Source organism: Parus major, chromosome 11, assembly GCF_001522545.3.
Source record: "Parus major isolate Abel chromosome 11, Parus_major1.1, whole genome shotgun sequence".
NCBI lineage: Eukaryota > Metazoa > Chordata > Aves > Passeriformes > Paridae > Parus > Parus major.
This window is the reverse complement of record NC_031780.1, coordinates 2074176-2089918: the sequence shown is the minus strand read 5'-3', so window position 1 is coordinate 2089918 and position 15743 is coordinate 2074176. Positions and strand designations below refer to the sequence as shown.

General features: G+C 42.7%; 1 protein-coding gene across 1 annotated transcript in view; it reads right to left on the bottom strand.

Moving 5' to 3' along the window:
* Positions 1-15743, bottom strand: part of ZCCHC14 (zinc finger CCHC-type containing 14) — a 49599-nt gene that overhangs the window by 24556 nt on the left and 9300 nt on the right. Inside the window, exon 2 of the mRNA XM_015640013.3 lies at positions 10877-11000. Within this exon, the coding sequence (XP_015495499.1) occupies positions 10877-11000 (124 nt within the window). The remainder of the gene's footprint in view (positions 1-10876; positions 11001-15743) is intronic.

Below are 15743 nucleotides of genomic sequence, written 5' to 3'. Positions count from 1 at the left end.
AGCCGCTTAGCCTGAGCTCAGAGAGGGGATTTAAACCTCAGAAAGGAAACCAGAACAAGGAAAAAGTGACACATTCAGGTGGTCACCACAGCTGGGGACCTGAGCTGGGGTTTGCTTTCAAGTTTGGAGCAGTGTCCTAATTCCCAATGGACAAACTGAGCCTCACAGCATCACCCAGTGAAATAAATAACGCACCAAAGCACCCTCGGGTGCAGCTTGAATTAACAACAAACCACCTTTGCTGGAGGTGAGGAAAATGGGAACTGAGCTAAAGCTGTTATTACTCATTAATTTTTCCTTCATCACCCATGATTTTACTCAATGACTGAATAAAGATTTTAAAACCACTTAGCTAATCATAATCCACTGCTGCTCTATTAAAACACCCTCACTGCACAAACCCAATCCCAGCTGGGTCTGATGAGGATTTGCCCAGCACGATTTAAACTGTGCAGTCCCCAAGGCAGGAGCTGAGTGCTCCATATATAAATATACATTTCTCCCAGCACAGGGGGGTTTGTTTTGCAGCCTGAGGGTGCAGTTTGTAACCATATATCGGCATGGCTGCAGCCCAGAGGGAGGGGAGGAGGCTGCAGCTGCTCAGCCAACGTGCCCTGGCTCGAAGGGCATCTGGTGCTAAAACACCACAGCCCCAGGATCAGATGGCTCCAAGGATTCCTGCCCCTACCCAAAGGAGCTAAGAGATTCCAACTGCAGAGAAAATGCAGCATTTCAGTCTCCAAGGCAGATGAAGTGAGCAGCTTGCCTGGTTTGGAAGGGCTGCTCCAGGCCAGCAGGGTTTAATGCTCCTGTAAATAAGCACGTGCTGTTTGCTGCATTTTTGAGATCAGGCTCAGCACTGGAAACTCATGACTAAGGCTGCAATAACAAGCAGGAGCAGCAAGGACAAAGTCATTTTATAGCAGCTTCAATTTTTATTTTCTAAGGAATTATAGCCTTGTTAACAACAACAAAAAATTCTCTTAGCATGCTATGTAAAAACACCAGACTAAGGGACTCATGTGGAATAGAAAAATCCTTGAGTACAGACAGTCTTGCCAAGAGCCACAAACGCATTCAATGCTCAGTTCAGTGAGGAACAAATATCCCTGCACAGCCACTTGTGTGAGGTTCCCCTTTTGTGGCAATTTTCGTGTCTCTGTTCTCAGGATTTAATACTCTTGTGCTCCCTTTTCTGCTTCTGTACAACTCATTTCTCCTTTTTTCTGGATCCCAGACAAGATTTGACTAGTGAGTCAAAGAAACAGAAGGAAAGTTCTAATTCAGCAGATAAACTGATTTGGAGACTCGACACAACTATTGGACAACTGTAACACATCTATGAAGCAAATACAGGAGGGAAAAGCCCAAAGTAGATTTTATGAATATTTGCCAGGGCAATGAGAATGCCAAGAAACTGAGCTAAAAAGAATGGAAGAAACACCAGACCCATCCACTAAAAATCTCCAATCTCTGAATCTCCAGACTCCCCAGCAGATCCTTTAGCAGAGCCTACAGGATGAAACAAACCCCACTTCTAGCAAAAAATAAATGTTTAATTAAATTAAATTAAATTAAATTAAAGGTGTCTAGGTCCCTACCTTCTTTTGCAATAGTTGGATAGCCAGCAAATCCCTGAACTCTTGAATACCAGGAAGAGGAAGGAATACAAACTAGGAGCTCTCCAAGCCACTAAGATCTATTTCATACTAGCTGGTTTTGCAGACAAATTCACTTATTGCACTTTTCCTCGGGTCTGTTAGCAAGGGGCTGACTGTAAACAACTCTTCTGGAATGATACACCTGGAATAATTCACCCCTAGGAGTGGAAAGCCCAATAGGGAGAAACTCCAAGGGCCCTGTTGTGTTTTCTGCCATTTCCTTTCAGCTGGGGATATTAGTGATGTAATTTTAGCAGGGCTGCCCCTCTGAGTGATGGTTAAAAATAGCACCCACACCCTCCACTGATGAAATGCATCCACTCCAGGCAGGGAAGTCGTGCAGCACAGCAAATCCTCTCCTTCTTTTTTCCAGAGAGAGATAAAAGAACAAGCCAGAAAGCAAATAAAACATTAACCTTTTAGCTTAGCATTTCTGCGCACCCAACAAAGAAAATTTACTTTAATCAAAAGCATTGTCTTGCATAATTACAGCTATGACTCCCCAGCTTAAAAGAACAAGAGAAAATGAAATTAGAAATGAAAATTCAAAGCCCCTAAACAATGCCAAAGTTGACTATTTGTCTCCTCTACTTGTGTGGCACAAAGGAACAGATCAACCATATGGATGAGAGCCACAATTCCATGGAATGCTGTAGGGAAGTACAAGGGACCACGTTCATATGGGTTTGGGGCAGTATCACCCCTCAAACTTCTCCCAGTTTTCACTGTCTGCAATCCACAAATAAGATTTTAATCTCAATTTACTTCCTAAAATCAATCCAAGAGCGGCTCCAGATGCTTCCCTTCCCCAACAGCTTTCCAATCTCTTCATCCAGGTCCCAGGATCATGATGGCTCTGCTCTGGCATTTTCTAACATATGCCATTTATCAAAACTGCATTAAGTTGTCACTAAACACAAGAACACAACTTCCTTTAAACAACCCTAAAAAAAATCTGAATTAACAGACAGAATCCCACTGCTTGGACTCTTCTCAAATTTGTTCTTTCATATCATGGAACGGTTTGGGTGGGAAAGGACCTTAAAGCTCATCCAGCACCACCCCTGCCATGGGCAGGGACAGCTCCCACTGCTCCAAGCCCTGTCCAGCCTGGCCTTGGGCACTTCCAGGGATCCAGGGGCAGCCACAGCTTCTCTGGGTGCCTGTACCAGGGCCTGCCCACCCTCAGAGCCAACAATTCCTTCCTAACATCCATTCCAAACCATCTCTCCTTCGGTTTGAAGCCGTTCCCCCTTGTCCTGTCACTCCAGCTCCTGATGAAGAGTCCCTCTCCAGCTTCGTTGCAGCCTCAATTTCATTTATTTATTATTTCCAATTCCCAACATCACCCATTTCTCCAGTCCTGCAGTACTTGGTATCTTTTCCCTGCTGCAGTCTGATTCCTTTCAAAATCACAGCCTCCATGTCTGTAGAGAAAAGCCCCCAGTGAGAATTCTGATGCTGACATCAAAGGCAAGCAAGAAACCTCAGATTTATTTTAAATACTCAGAAATTTCCAGGTCTGGACCCAAAAATCTTTGAGAGATGACACCATTTTTAACTTGTATATTAAGATACCTCTAAAAACTCCAGCTACTTATTGAGAAAATTATTGTACTTTAAGCCTATTACCCTCAGCTTTTGGAGGCAAGAATTCATCTAAATGGAAAGGTAGATGGAAATGAAAAATGTGCTTTGGAAAATGGGAGGATTTAGGAATAAACTGTTAAGGGAAGGAACATTTACCAGCTAACAACTAACCAGCTGTAAAAGCTTCCTGAGCATGACATGCACCAGAAAATTGCCATTTAGTCATTAGTACAGTGGTGACAGTATGTAAAGTGGGCAGGGATGTGCAGGATTTCTAGGAACACGTGTGAATCACTTCTATTTTCTTCTTTAAAATTCCAATTTTTATCCAATTTTGTTTAAGGGCTATGTGGGCCTAGATAGGATCAGCAAGCCATTTCTTTTAAGTTCTTTCCTAAATTCTTGCATGCCCCTGTTTAGGATGGCAGCAAAATGGGCTATTTCAGAAATTCCCAGATGTTGCAGGGTGCTGCATTCTGAAGGCACAAGGAACAGCTGAGCATTTCTGAACATTTCTCACATCCCTCTCTCAATCTGCAGGCAGCAGGCACAGAATGTCCAGTCCCACTGAGCCATTTTCACTCTTGAATTACATATTTGTTATCCTTTAGTAATTTCTTAAATTTCAAATTTCATCTCCTGCCTTTAATTAAGGATTTTCAGTAAAAATGCAGGTTGAAGCATTAGTTCCACCACAGGAAAAGCTCTCCCAACACCTTTTTTCTGCCTCAGAAGATGGGCTGTATGAAGCCATTACCATTAAGATCTGAGAAAAACTGTTTTTCACCATTTAATGCGATTTTAATTAAAAGCTGAAGTTGCTTTGTTGTTTCCATTACGGGAAGAAGGTCATGCTGCTGCTTCCAGAGCTGTTGAGGTAATGACCATTAATTTCACCTTCATTAACAACTCCTATACCACTGAAGGTACCTCTAGGACTCCAAAGACATGGAAATGGGAAAATCCTTCTAGGAATGCACATCCCATGTGTGGCCTCCCGAGAGAGCCATAGAAAAAGGCAAATAATATTAAATATGAGTTTATAATCTCACAGTAGATATTGATGACTACACTGTCCTTATCCAAGGCCAGGAATGTACCTGAGGATTGTATTACAGACTGGTAAAATCCTTGGCACAGCTGGATTTACCAGCATCTTATTCTTAGAATTTGAATTTTTCCGAGTAGCTTGATTAAATTAATTATAAATGAAAGTATCATCCAACTCCCACTGAAGCCAAACTGAATGGACTACTCCAAATTAAGTGTTCTTTGTCAAATCCTATTGTAGCAGAAAAATGCTCATTTCCTAATGTTTAATAAGGAAATTGCATTGCCCAGCACACAAGTCTTTATTTAACACAAGGATAAATAAAAGCAAGATGAATGATGGGGCTCTGAGCGACCTGGGCTAGTGGGAAGTGGCAGGGATAGAATGAGATGAGCTTTAAGGTCTCCTCCAACACAAATTCTGGCATTTTATGGGTTACCAAGCCATAAAATGAGCAAAACAAAGCCTTATTTCCCACAGATCCAGGCTGTACCTCAGCCATTCTCACTTCTCCTAGAGGAAGCATGAATGAGTCTCTTCTATGCACACACCACTGTAAATAAAATCTCTAAATAGCTTTGTCAGATTTGAATGAATTTAATCAACAGGCTCAGCAGTTAATTAGGTAGGGACCAACAGCTGCCCAAGCAGAGTGATTCCACCTCCTTAGTGAGGAAAAACAGGCAGGAAGTCCAAACAAGCCCAAAGTTAAGAGAATCACTCAGCAGCTTCAGGATAAGGCCCTCAGGTTAAATGCTTGATATCCATTATTTTAGAGGAATATGGGATCAAGGCAGATGGTGTAGGCACAAACTGCTCAGAGGAGAGAGATTAAAGAATGCTCTGATCTGAACTCAAGAGGAGCCACTGGTGAACACACAGAGCATCGCTTTCCACTGCAGCTCTTGGCCAAGGGGTGAGCCAGGAGTCCTCCCTGGGGAGCACAAAGGGAAGGAATGGGGGCCATGGATCCCAAAGCTCAGCCAGGAGCACTTTGAGATTTGCACAAAAGGTTGTGACAGTTGTTGCATGAGCAGGCAGCCAGGAGCCACCTTCCCTGCAGCCAGAGCAGCGGCTGTGCTCCCTCCTCTCCCTTTCTATCCTATCCCAGCAATCCCAGATGTCTCCTGACAAGATTCATTACAGGGAAAAGGAGGCAATGAGGGTGGCAAAGAAATACTAATTCCAACCTCGAGAGAGGATAAAAGTTAACTTATTAACAGCTGACAGCATCAATTTGCCAGAGTCCAAATGCAGCCCCAGCAGCAAGGAGCTCCACTCCTGGCTGTACAACATCCCTGCTTTGGGATATAAAATGGGCTTCTGTAAACAGAGGACACTTGAACTATCAATAAAAACTTGAGGTGAAATGCAGCGTTTCTGATGTTTTTTTAAACCCTGAATTTGAGTATTGTCTTTATTGCAAAATCAAACCTCCAGCCTGAACTGAACTCCCAGCTCCAGATTGAGCAACGTGATTTATGCATCATGAAAAAATTACTTAACATACAATAATCTTCTAGCACGGGGGAAAATATGCAACATCAAAACATGTTTTTTTGGAGCACGCTAATCCTTGGGTTTGACTTCCAGAATTCACTCTAAATACTTGATACTCCTCAAACAACTCGTGTGGCAGAGACAGAAGGTCAGGAACGCGGTGCCTGGTGTGTGATCTCAACCTACATTGCTCAAGTTTAGAAGCAGAGCTCTCCCTTCAGAGGGAAAATGAACAAGGACATACACAAACAGCTGAAAAATTATATACAGTTGGGAGAGGGAGATTTTTCCTGAAGGATTATCATAGCCTAAATATTTCTTTAAGCCCTACCCTACCAGTAGTTGACCCAATATTGTTGGAGATGATGCAGTTACTTAAAAATAGAATAATCCAGTCCACAACTGATGCAGAACAAGGCAGCCTCAAGTCTGCTCCTGAACAAAACAGATTTCAGAGCTTTTCCTTCCTCTCCCTGTGTATTCTGCCTGCCTTCAGCAGAGTGGTGTCAAACATTTCAAGAGGAAAAGGTTGTCGATCGCCATTCAACTGGGAGAGCTCCTGCAGCCTGGTTTCTTATGGAAAAAGAATGAGTCAAGGAAGTGGGAGAGAAAAAAAAGGTGCAAGACCGTACAAACACGTTTTGCCAAGGAAAACAGAGCGGCAAAAATAGTGGCGAGAAGTTCTGGGAGGCTGACATCACACATTTCTGCTAACTATTGTCATGAAATAATTCAGATACCAACTTTTGCTGCATGTGACAACCACCACAAGCCACCTCCAACTCATCCCACCTGGGCTCACCGGGAATACTCCAACAGGGATAGATTTACATCCTAATATTGACTGAAAACTAAATCAGTATATTCTCCAAGATGCATTTAGAGGTTGTTTTCCTTCAAGTCCATAGACTTTAATCCAGTCAGCCATGTGCTATTCCATGTATTTATCCAAGATGGGACACATCAAAGCTTTGCAGGAACTTGTGTGTGGACTCAGAGTATCCCTTCAATTAAGTCCTGTGCTCAGCAGAGCTAAATGGAGAGGAGACTGTAGAATAAAGCCTCCTGCCCCCATTTTCCATCTCAAAGCTTTACTCCTCGCTCTCCAGAAGCAGTTTGTGCCTATCCTTAGATCCTGTGTTGCAAGAATTATGATTCAGCTTCACTCTGAAAGGATCAGATTTCAACAGTTGCCTCATTTGAAATCAGGCTGGCGTGGAGACAATTTGGAGGGTTTTGTGTGGCAACAGCGGAAAGGCAAGATAAATATACAGGAAACACAAAAATAGGAGAGTTTCTGTCACTTTGCAGAAAATGAGACTTGCTCAGTTGAGGAAATCATTGTCCAGGCTGCTCTGGGGAGGGACATGGGAAGTGCCACCTGCAGAAGGTCAGAGCAGGGATGAGCAATTTCTAAACCTCCAGTGCAGGAAACTTCACCCAGAGCTGTGACAAATCAGGATTTTACTCAGCACTGAGAGCAGTGGCAGGATGAGGCCTGCACACTCTCTGTCCTGGGATGTTTGTAACTTATGTTTTCTTTATTATAAAGATGCTTTTGTTCTGCACTTCAACATCTGGTCTAGTGCACTTCATTCCTCTGTGCTTTTGGAAAATATGCTGTGGTCACTGAGCATGTTTAATACATTGCTAAAATATGTCACATGTGGAGAGAGCAGGGCTTGCCTCCACTGCTATCCACCTAATGGCCAAATCCTTGGAATCTTACAGTAAAAGAGCAATTAACAACATCTCTGGAGCATGGAAAATTCCTGTTATTTTTTTTTTGACAAATAAAAATAAGCTGATGTTTTCAGTCAGCTGTGATAACCAGTAACTACTCTCTTTTGGGAATTACCCCAACTCTACATCCACGGGCTTGTTAAAAATTAGCTCTGTGCACAGGGCTTCCCATGGGTCACATAGCTCCTCCTGAACTTTGGAATAAAAATGGAATTTCCTGAATTTCCCTTTGCTACCAGTAGAGGATTGCTTGCAAAACAAAATAGTGAAAAGCAATTTTAACTCGTGACTTTGGGAAAGGCTCAGCAGACAAAAAATGCCCAACCTTTATTTGATTTTTTTTTTTGTTCAAATGGTGTTAAAACCATTATTAAAACCTGACTACACTCAAGGAACAGTGGGAAGAGGGACAGAATGCAACACATCCCTCTTGGAATTTTAATTATATGTAACCCAAGAATCTCTGTGTTTATCTCTGTTCTGCTTGACCAGTGAGATCTGTCAGTGCCTTGATACCTGTGAACAAGCCTGACTGCAGCTTCCAGCACAACAACAGCCTGACAACAGGGAAAGCCTCCACTTCCCAAACTTACCTCCAGTTAAAACAACTCCACATCTGTGGAAATGGCTTTGAACAGCCCTAAATCACTGGTCAAAATAGGAATAAAAAGCACAATTCGCAAAGCACGTTATAGTTGCTGGATTTCACAACAGCTCCACATCCTTCTGTCACAACCCATCTTTGGTTTTTTCTCAACTTGCACAGGGCAAATTTTTAAACTTTATTTTATAAAAGAAAAGCCCAGATGGAGCACAGATCTCCACAATATTTATGTCAGCAGGTACAGAACTTCCCAGGGCTTCAAATTTTCATTTTGAAGCAATGGCCACCTGGTTTAACCCATTTTACCACTGATATATACACAGAAACAAAGAGGTTTAGCTAGGAGAAAGAGCAGGAAAAAAAAAGAGGAATTTTGATGAAAAACTAAGAGTTTGCTGGTCACTTGGGTATTGCAGTATGGATCCAGCACCTGGGCTAGTGGAAGGTGTCCCTGCCCACGGAATTAGACAATCTTTAAGGTCCTTTCCAACCCAAATCATTCCATAATTTATGATTTAATGCCTGACAGTGCTGCCCCAGCAAGCTGGGCCTCTGAGGTAAAAGCAAAGGTTTGTGCACCTCTCAAGGCTGACACTCCTGTTATAAATTCATTTCCTGAGGCAGCACAATTCTGGTGGAATTATTCCCAGGTATCTGACAAGTCTCTGCACGAAGCTGTACGAACATTCCCAGCTAGCACTTCCAAGAGGACACACACTGCCACTGAGAGGATCCAGCAAAATGCTCCTCTCTTCCCGCCTCCTTCCCATGCACAAACTCAAATATTTGATGCCAAAAGTGGAGGATTAAGGAAAACACAGTCACTGAGAGCTTTCAGGTCCAAGCTACTACAACCCCAGTCACTGTTCAACTGGGGAGATTAATTAAATTACTGTCACTTCTCCAAATCGGGATTAAAACATTCCCTGGGTTAATACAAACTGTCTCTAATCCAGCTAAGCACAACAAATACTGCACCTTTCTCATTTTTCTTTTCTTTCTCATGTTTCAGTTCCAGCCTTTTTAACTGAGACACTTCCAGCTCCAGGGCTTTGCCAGGAGTGGAATGCTGACCTTGGGCAGCTCATTACTTCTGGGGAGAAATCCTGTCCTGTCAAGCTGTCTGAAACCAGGTTCACTAAAAAACAACAACAGGAAAATCAAGCATCCCATGCTTTCATGGCAATTTTATGTGCTCCAGGTTAAAAAGTTGGTGGGTCTTGCTAAATTAAGAGCTGTGTTTGCCATGAAAATGAGGAATATAAGTCAGGAACAGTGGATTTAGGTGGCAAATAATCCTAAATTGCCCTCCAAGCTGAAGAAACAGACTCCCAAGACATCAAGGAGAATTGAACACTGCTGGTGAAGCAGAAAGCAGAATATCAGTATTTGTTCCACACCCCTTTTTCCCAACCACCACTGAGGCAGTCTGTAAATTAAACTGAACACGAGGCAGGTATTCTATAAGAGAAAAACAGATCAGAGCAAAACCTAATTAATTTTCACAGCGTACCGTGACTAATCTTAGCATATATGGTACTGGAATAGCAATCACTGAGTACAAATGAAAACAGTGTTGAACCCTGTCCTATTTTTAATCAGATGAAAGCCACAAACCCAGCCATGCTTCTGCTTAGTGCTGCGTTTTCTTCTACCCTGATGGTTTTTACAGCTGGAGAAATGGCTACTTCCAGCATTACTGTGCTGTAAAAAATGACTGCTCCTTCTGGGATTACAGTGGAGTGTGTCACTGAAAAGGAGGTGGTGGAGGCAAGGCAACATTTCTTGGGACATTTAACCCTTCCTGAGCTGTATCAGATCCTCCGAGTGAAGACGTGCTTTGAAATTCTTGAATTTCCACGGTATCAAACTGTATTTGCAGAGTTCTGTAGGAAGCCAGTGGCAGAGAAGAAAACAGAACAAATTCCAAATTCAAAAATTTAAATGGTGCCAGACAATATTCTTAATGCTATTTGAAGGCAACATATGAGGGCAGATATTTCCCCTGATTAATTCTGCCCTACAGGGCTCACAAAAGCTGTTCTGCACAAAGAGCAGCTCCCAGTTAAAGACTTTCCTCATTTACCAGCGATTTTTTTTAATGCATTAAATAAAAACACTGTTAGTCACATTTTAGCCTGGACATTTTTATATTTGCAATGAGAGCCTGGAGTGTGGAAATGGAATAATTAACCCTGATTTGCTAAGCCCAGTTTTTAGCTAGGTCAGCATGCAATATATCATTACAAAACCCAGATTTATTTTCTAACAGAGAAAGGTGCAAGATCTCTCTGCTATCTTCCACTTCTCTTCACTCAGTTTCCCACTTGGAAAAGCAAGAGAAAGGTGGAAGTGGCAGTCAAACTGTTTAAATGCCTTTTCCCTTTGACAAACACTCAACACCATATGCTTTATCTAAGAAATAACCTGCTGAGAGGGGGAATGTCCAAGAGACCCCCTCTTGAAGAATATTTCTTGAAAGTAAAGCTGGTATTTCAAAAGGAGGCATCTCAAAGCACCTTCCTGCTTATTTCCCAATGGAAAAATCAGGATACTCGTCTGTTGCTGGCCATTTCTCCCTGACACACTGCCTACAAACCCTTCTGTGACTTCCTTTGGCCAAGCCAATCCAGCACAATTCCAGCCTCCAATCCCAATGAAAATAAAGCACCACCAAGGGTCTGAGTTGGTTCCCCACTGGAAGCAGGCATGAGGAAAAGGACACACCTTTGGAGTGTTTCCCCGAAGGCCTCTTGGGTATTGACTCCTCCATGGAATGTGTGGATGTGTGGAGCACATTTTCCAAACTGTTACTGACGCTACTGATGGGGGTCTCCGACCTTGGAGTGACCTGGAACAAAAAGTACAAAAACCCATTAAAATAAACACAGGGAACACACAAAGATCACACCTTCTCTGGAGTGAGGGATCCCCTGGGAAGGCACTCAGGAGAAGCTGATTTCTCTTAAAACTGAGGGTGTTACTCCTGATATTCCCCAAGTAACAGTTCAGGGAAGTGGTTTCAGTCAGCAGCTATTCACAAACTGAGATTATCTTGGCTAATCTAAAAAGCTACTTACAGCATAATTCTTTTTTAAACAATAGTCACCCAACAGTCAATTGGAGAGAGATTGCAAGACCTTTAACCTCTGCACACCACATTTTAACTTTTCCACAAGAAAACTGGGGAAAAGGGCTCTTGGAAAACGTCATTTTAATGTTATGTCACTGTCTTGCTTTTGGGTGGGGTAGAGTTAATTTTCTTCATAGTCGCTGGTGTGAGGCTGGTTTGGATTTGTGCTGGAAGCTGTGGATAACTCAGGGATGTTTTGGTAGCTGCTGAGCAGGGCTGACACAGATGAGGCCATTCTGGGTCCTCACCTCAGCACAGAGGCTGCAGGAACACCAGGATTTGGGAGGGGACACCAGGATTTGGGAGGGGACACCAGGATTTGGGAGGGGACACCAGGATTTGGGAGGGGACACAGGCAGCTGAGCACAGCTGATCCAAGGGCTATTCCAGGCCTGTGGCATGATGCTCAGTGTGGAAAACTGGGGGAAGAAGGAAGCAGGGGACATTCAGTGACCCAAATATTCTTCCCCAGTCACCACGTCCTGTGAGCTTCCCTGGGATGGCCAAACCCTGCCCATCAATGGGAAATGGGGAATTGATTCCTTTGCTCTGCTTGCATGTGTGGCTTTTGTTTTCCCTGTTAAACTGATCTTGATCTTAAGCTGGGAGTTCTCTGTGTTTCACTCTTCCCATTCTCTCCCCATCCCGATGCCAGGGGAGCAGGAGGTGGCTCCATGGGGCTCCATGACCTCTCCAGGGATGAGACCCAAGGCATTCCCAAGCATTTCCTCAACAGATTGCAATGAAAAATTCTTATCAAAACCCTGATTTTCTTGTCTTTGCCATTTAATAACCTGTCCTGATCACATTTCAATGGAAACCTCTATACTAACAATGCCCAAGCAGAAGGTTGAAATATCAAAACAAAAAAAGGGTTTAAGAACCTTGAAGAGGAAAAAGATGTTTTAAAAAGGGAGTTCAGACCAATAAAAACGCTCCCAGTAACTACTCAGAGTAACTATGTGACTTGAAATACAATTGTTACATCTGGAATCAACCTGAACTGCTGGTAGGGAGAGCTGTAATTAGAATTCCACATGGACTTTAGCCTGGCACAAATCGCAGGAGAAAATGTGCATCTTGCCATAACAAAATTAGTTCTCCTTCACTCAGGGTAACTCAAAACCAGCAGCTCCAGGTCCCTGTAAGGGAAAAGACCCTGCTAACTTGACACAGTGCCCTGAGCTGGGACAATTTCTGCTGAAAACAATACTTTGCACACCCTCCCATTCTATGTTGCCGTCAGTCAGCACACACAATGCAAGTCAGAAATAGCACAGCCCCACTCCATACAATTACCTATTGTAAGCTCCATTTTAAGACTGACATTTATAGATTTATACACACTTTAAGGCAGTAGAACAAGTGAAAGGCTCTGTATACTTGACATCCATTAAAAAGCTTCTATGTGTAAAGAAATCAATCCAGAATGGCAGATGGATGTCAGGAAAAAAGAGGGTTACAGGTAGCTGCTTTCCTTTTCAGCACTGCTTCTTGACAAAGAAAATAAAGTTTATTTAACAGTCATAAATGCAAAAGTATTATATTTATCTAATTATACACTATTTCTTCAGCACAGCTTCCCACCAATAACAAAACTTAACACCAAGCTTTCCCTTAGAGCAACCACTAAACTCTCAGCTCGGCGGGAGGGTGGGGAAGAGTTTAAATTTCCTTTGCCAAAGTCAGTCTTTAGCTGAGCTTATCTCACACAGCCTCTCTCCTGGAGCTCATTAAACTCTCCCTCCAGCCCAGGGCTGCTGGGAGGAAGTTCCAGAGGGCTGAGCACCATCCTCCTGGCAAAGGGACAGCGCAGAGGAGCAAGCTGGGAAAGGAGCTCCGGCGGGGCTGCGTTATCCTGGCCAACCAGGTTCCAAATATTCAGAATAATCAGAAATATAAACACTCAGAATGATTGAAGCTGAGTAAAAGCAGCCACACAGCTCCAGAAAATCTCTGAACAAGCAGTTTGTTACAATTTATTGCCTCTTATCTTGTATTCCCTCCTCTCCACTCTCCTTACAACAAGCATCGCGTGCAGCTTATAATTTGCATTTTGTTTATACATAACCTCCATTTTTTTTCCATAAAGATTTAATTTTCCTAGACTTGCTAAGGATTAATTTAGCCCATATGTCTTGTCTGCCTGAGCTCATACTATCTGATCCCGTAGCACATCAAAGCAGTTCCAAATTGGCCTAGAAAAATCACAAAGCTCTGATTAGTTCCAAATGGAGCACTTTGTTAGGGAGCTGAATGGTGTTAGAACCACTGAATCCCACTGCTTAAAGCTTCCATTCCAAATTTTGAAATAATTTTTTCCACTGACTTAAACATCATGATACTGCAACGGTTTGGATTTGTTTAGGGAAAGTGAAATAATGAGAAGTGGTTTGCAAATCAAAGTTTTCATTCCAAAATAGAAACAGCTTTTTTTTTTTTTATCCTTCATTCTTTTTTTTTTTTTATTTTTTAAACTTGAGGCCAAGCCAAAGAGAAGAACAATAACCCATCAGCTCAGAACTGCAAGAGATACTGTACTGGGAGGGTTGGGAGAAACACTGGGAAAAGCTTTACAGGAAGGACCTGTCCAAAATCAGCATCAAGTAAATTCAGGAAGGAGAGATCTCCATATCTGAACACTCCTGAAATCCCTGCTTTGGGCTCAGCACAAACAGCTACCCAGGAGAAACTGGATTTGGAATAAAGAACAAGACATTCCAGGGAGATAAAGGTTTGGAGAAGCAGGGAGCAAATTGCTTTGGACCTTTTAGGAGCTGTAACATCTCTGAGAAAGCCATGATGCCATTAAGGAATAAACATCTGCAGCTTCAGAGCTGTTCAAGACTTGTTTTCTGAGGCAGTAACAGGCCACAGTGAAGATAGACAAGTTGGCATCAGAGGAACCAGGAATGTTCAGGCCATACATCATAACAAACCACAGCAGTGACATTTTATAAATGCAGGAAAAAAACACATGAATCATTCAAGGTCTAAGTAAAAACAGCAATAGACCTTTGAATAAAAGACTGGATTTTTCTACAGAAATTACTTGAGAACATCAGCAGGAACGGTCCATAAAGAGAAATCAAAACTAGCAGCAAGGTCAGAGTTAAACATTTTGCCTGATTTTACCCCCAGCACAGCATTTCCTGGAGGGCCAGGGTGAAGGAAAACCCTCTGATGCACCTCTCCATGGTTTCACTGCATTGTTCAGGAATTCCTTCCACATCACAGTGGTCTGAAGGCTCCTTCAATGCCTCTAAAACCTGCAAGTGGGTGCAGAAAAGATCCTTCAAACTATTTTTACTCCACTCTACTGTTGCATCTTTGATTGGAGCAAGCTGGTCTAGAGGAAGGTGTTCCTGCCCAGGGCAGGGGGGTGGAATGAGATGAGCTTTAAGGTCTCTCCCAGCCTTGGTGATCCTGGATCCTTTGATCTGCTCCCTCCACAGCAAAGCATCTGGCTCACAGATGGACTTTTGATTTTCCAGATGCAAACCCTGCAGTCTCCTGCATTTCAAGTTAAAGCCAGAATTGAAAATAACAAAGAAAATTGATCACTGCTTAGTGACTGAGGCTCAGAGTGAATTCTTTTCTGCCTCATTCTCTATTGTAATGATGACAGCATCAAAACTGGTATCAGCTACTGAAAAGTGGATCCTTCCCAACACAGAATATTCAGAAGGATCACTAAATGCTGCCCTCCAGTCCTCCACCCCCAGGAGTTACCAGGAAGAGAAACAATTGCTTTGACCCAGGGATTGATGACAAACGTGCCAAGGGAACTGAATTTGTTGCTAGAATTTGGCCATCATCACATTTTTCCCATTTTCACCTGTCATCATCCAAACCCAACCTTTTTTTTCCCCCAGAGTGCAGTGATAGGTTGGCCTTGGTGATCTCAAAAGTCTTTTCCAACCTAGTTAATTCTGTGATTTTCTTCCCAGCAGCAGAGAGGTCCTGACAGGCTCAGATCTTCTTGGGACAGTAAAAGCAGCTCTAGAAAACTCTCCTAAGCTCTCAATTCATTAAAAAGCACACAGGAAAATAAACCCAGGTACTTCCCACAGGTGGTGCTGCTCTTTCAGCCACTGCTGCCTGAAGTGGCTCTGTCCCAGCCAGTGGGAGTCACTATGGAAAATGGGAAATCTGGGAAGCTGGGTAACTGTTAGCTTTGCTAGCACTGAATACAGCAAAGTCTTTCATAAAAATAACAGGACTGATAGGAGTCAAACTTAATGTGGTCAGAGTTTTACCAAAACAGCAATCATCTGTTCCTTTGGAAAATAAACAGCACAGAAAATACATGGTTTAATAGCAAAGTATTTGCTGACTTAGTTTGAAGTGGAGCCAAAAACACTAAAAAAAAATAAATAAAACAAAAATCAACACAGCCATTACCCAAAGCACCACAGACACATGGAACAATGATACAGGATCCAAGAGAACAAAATATGA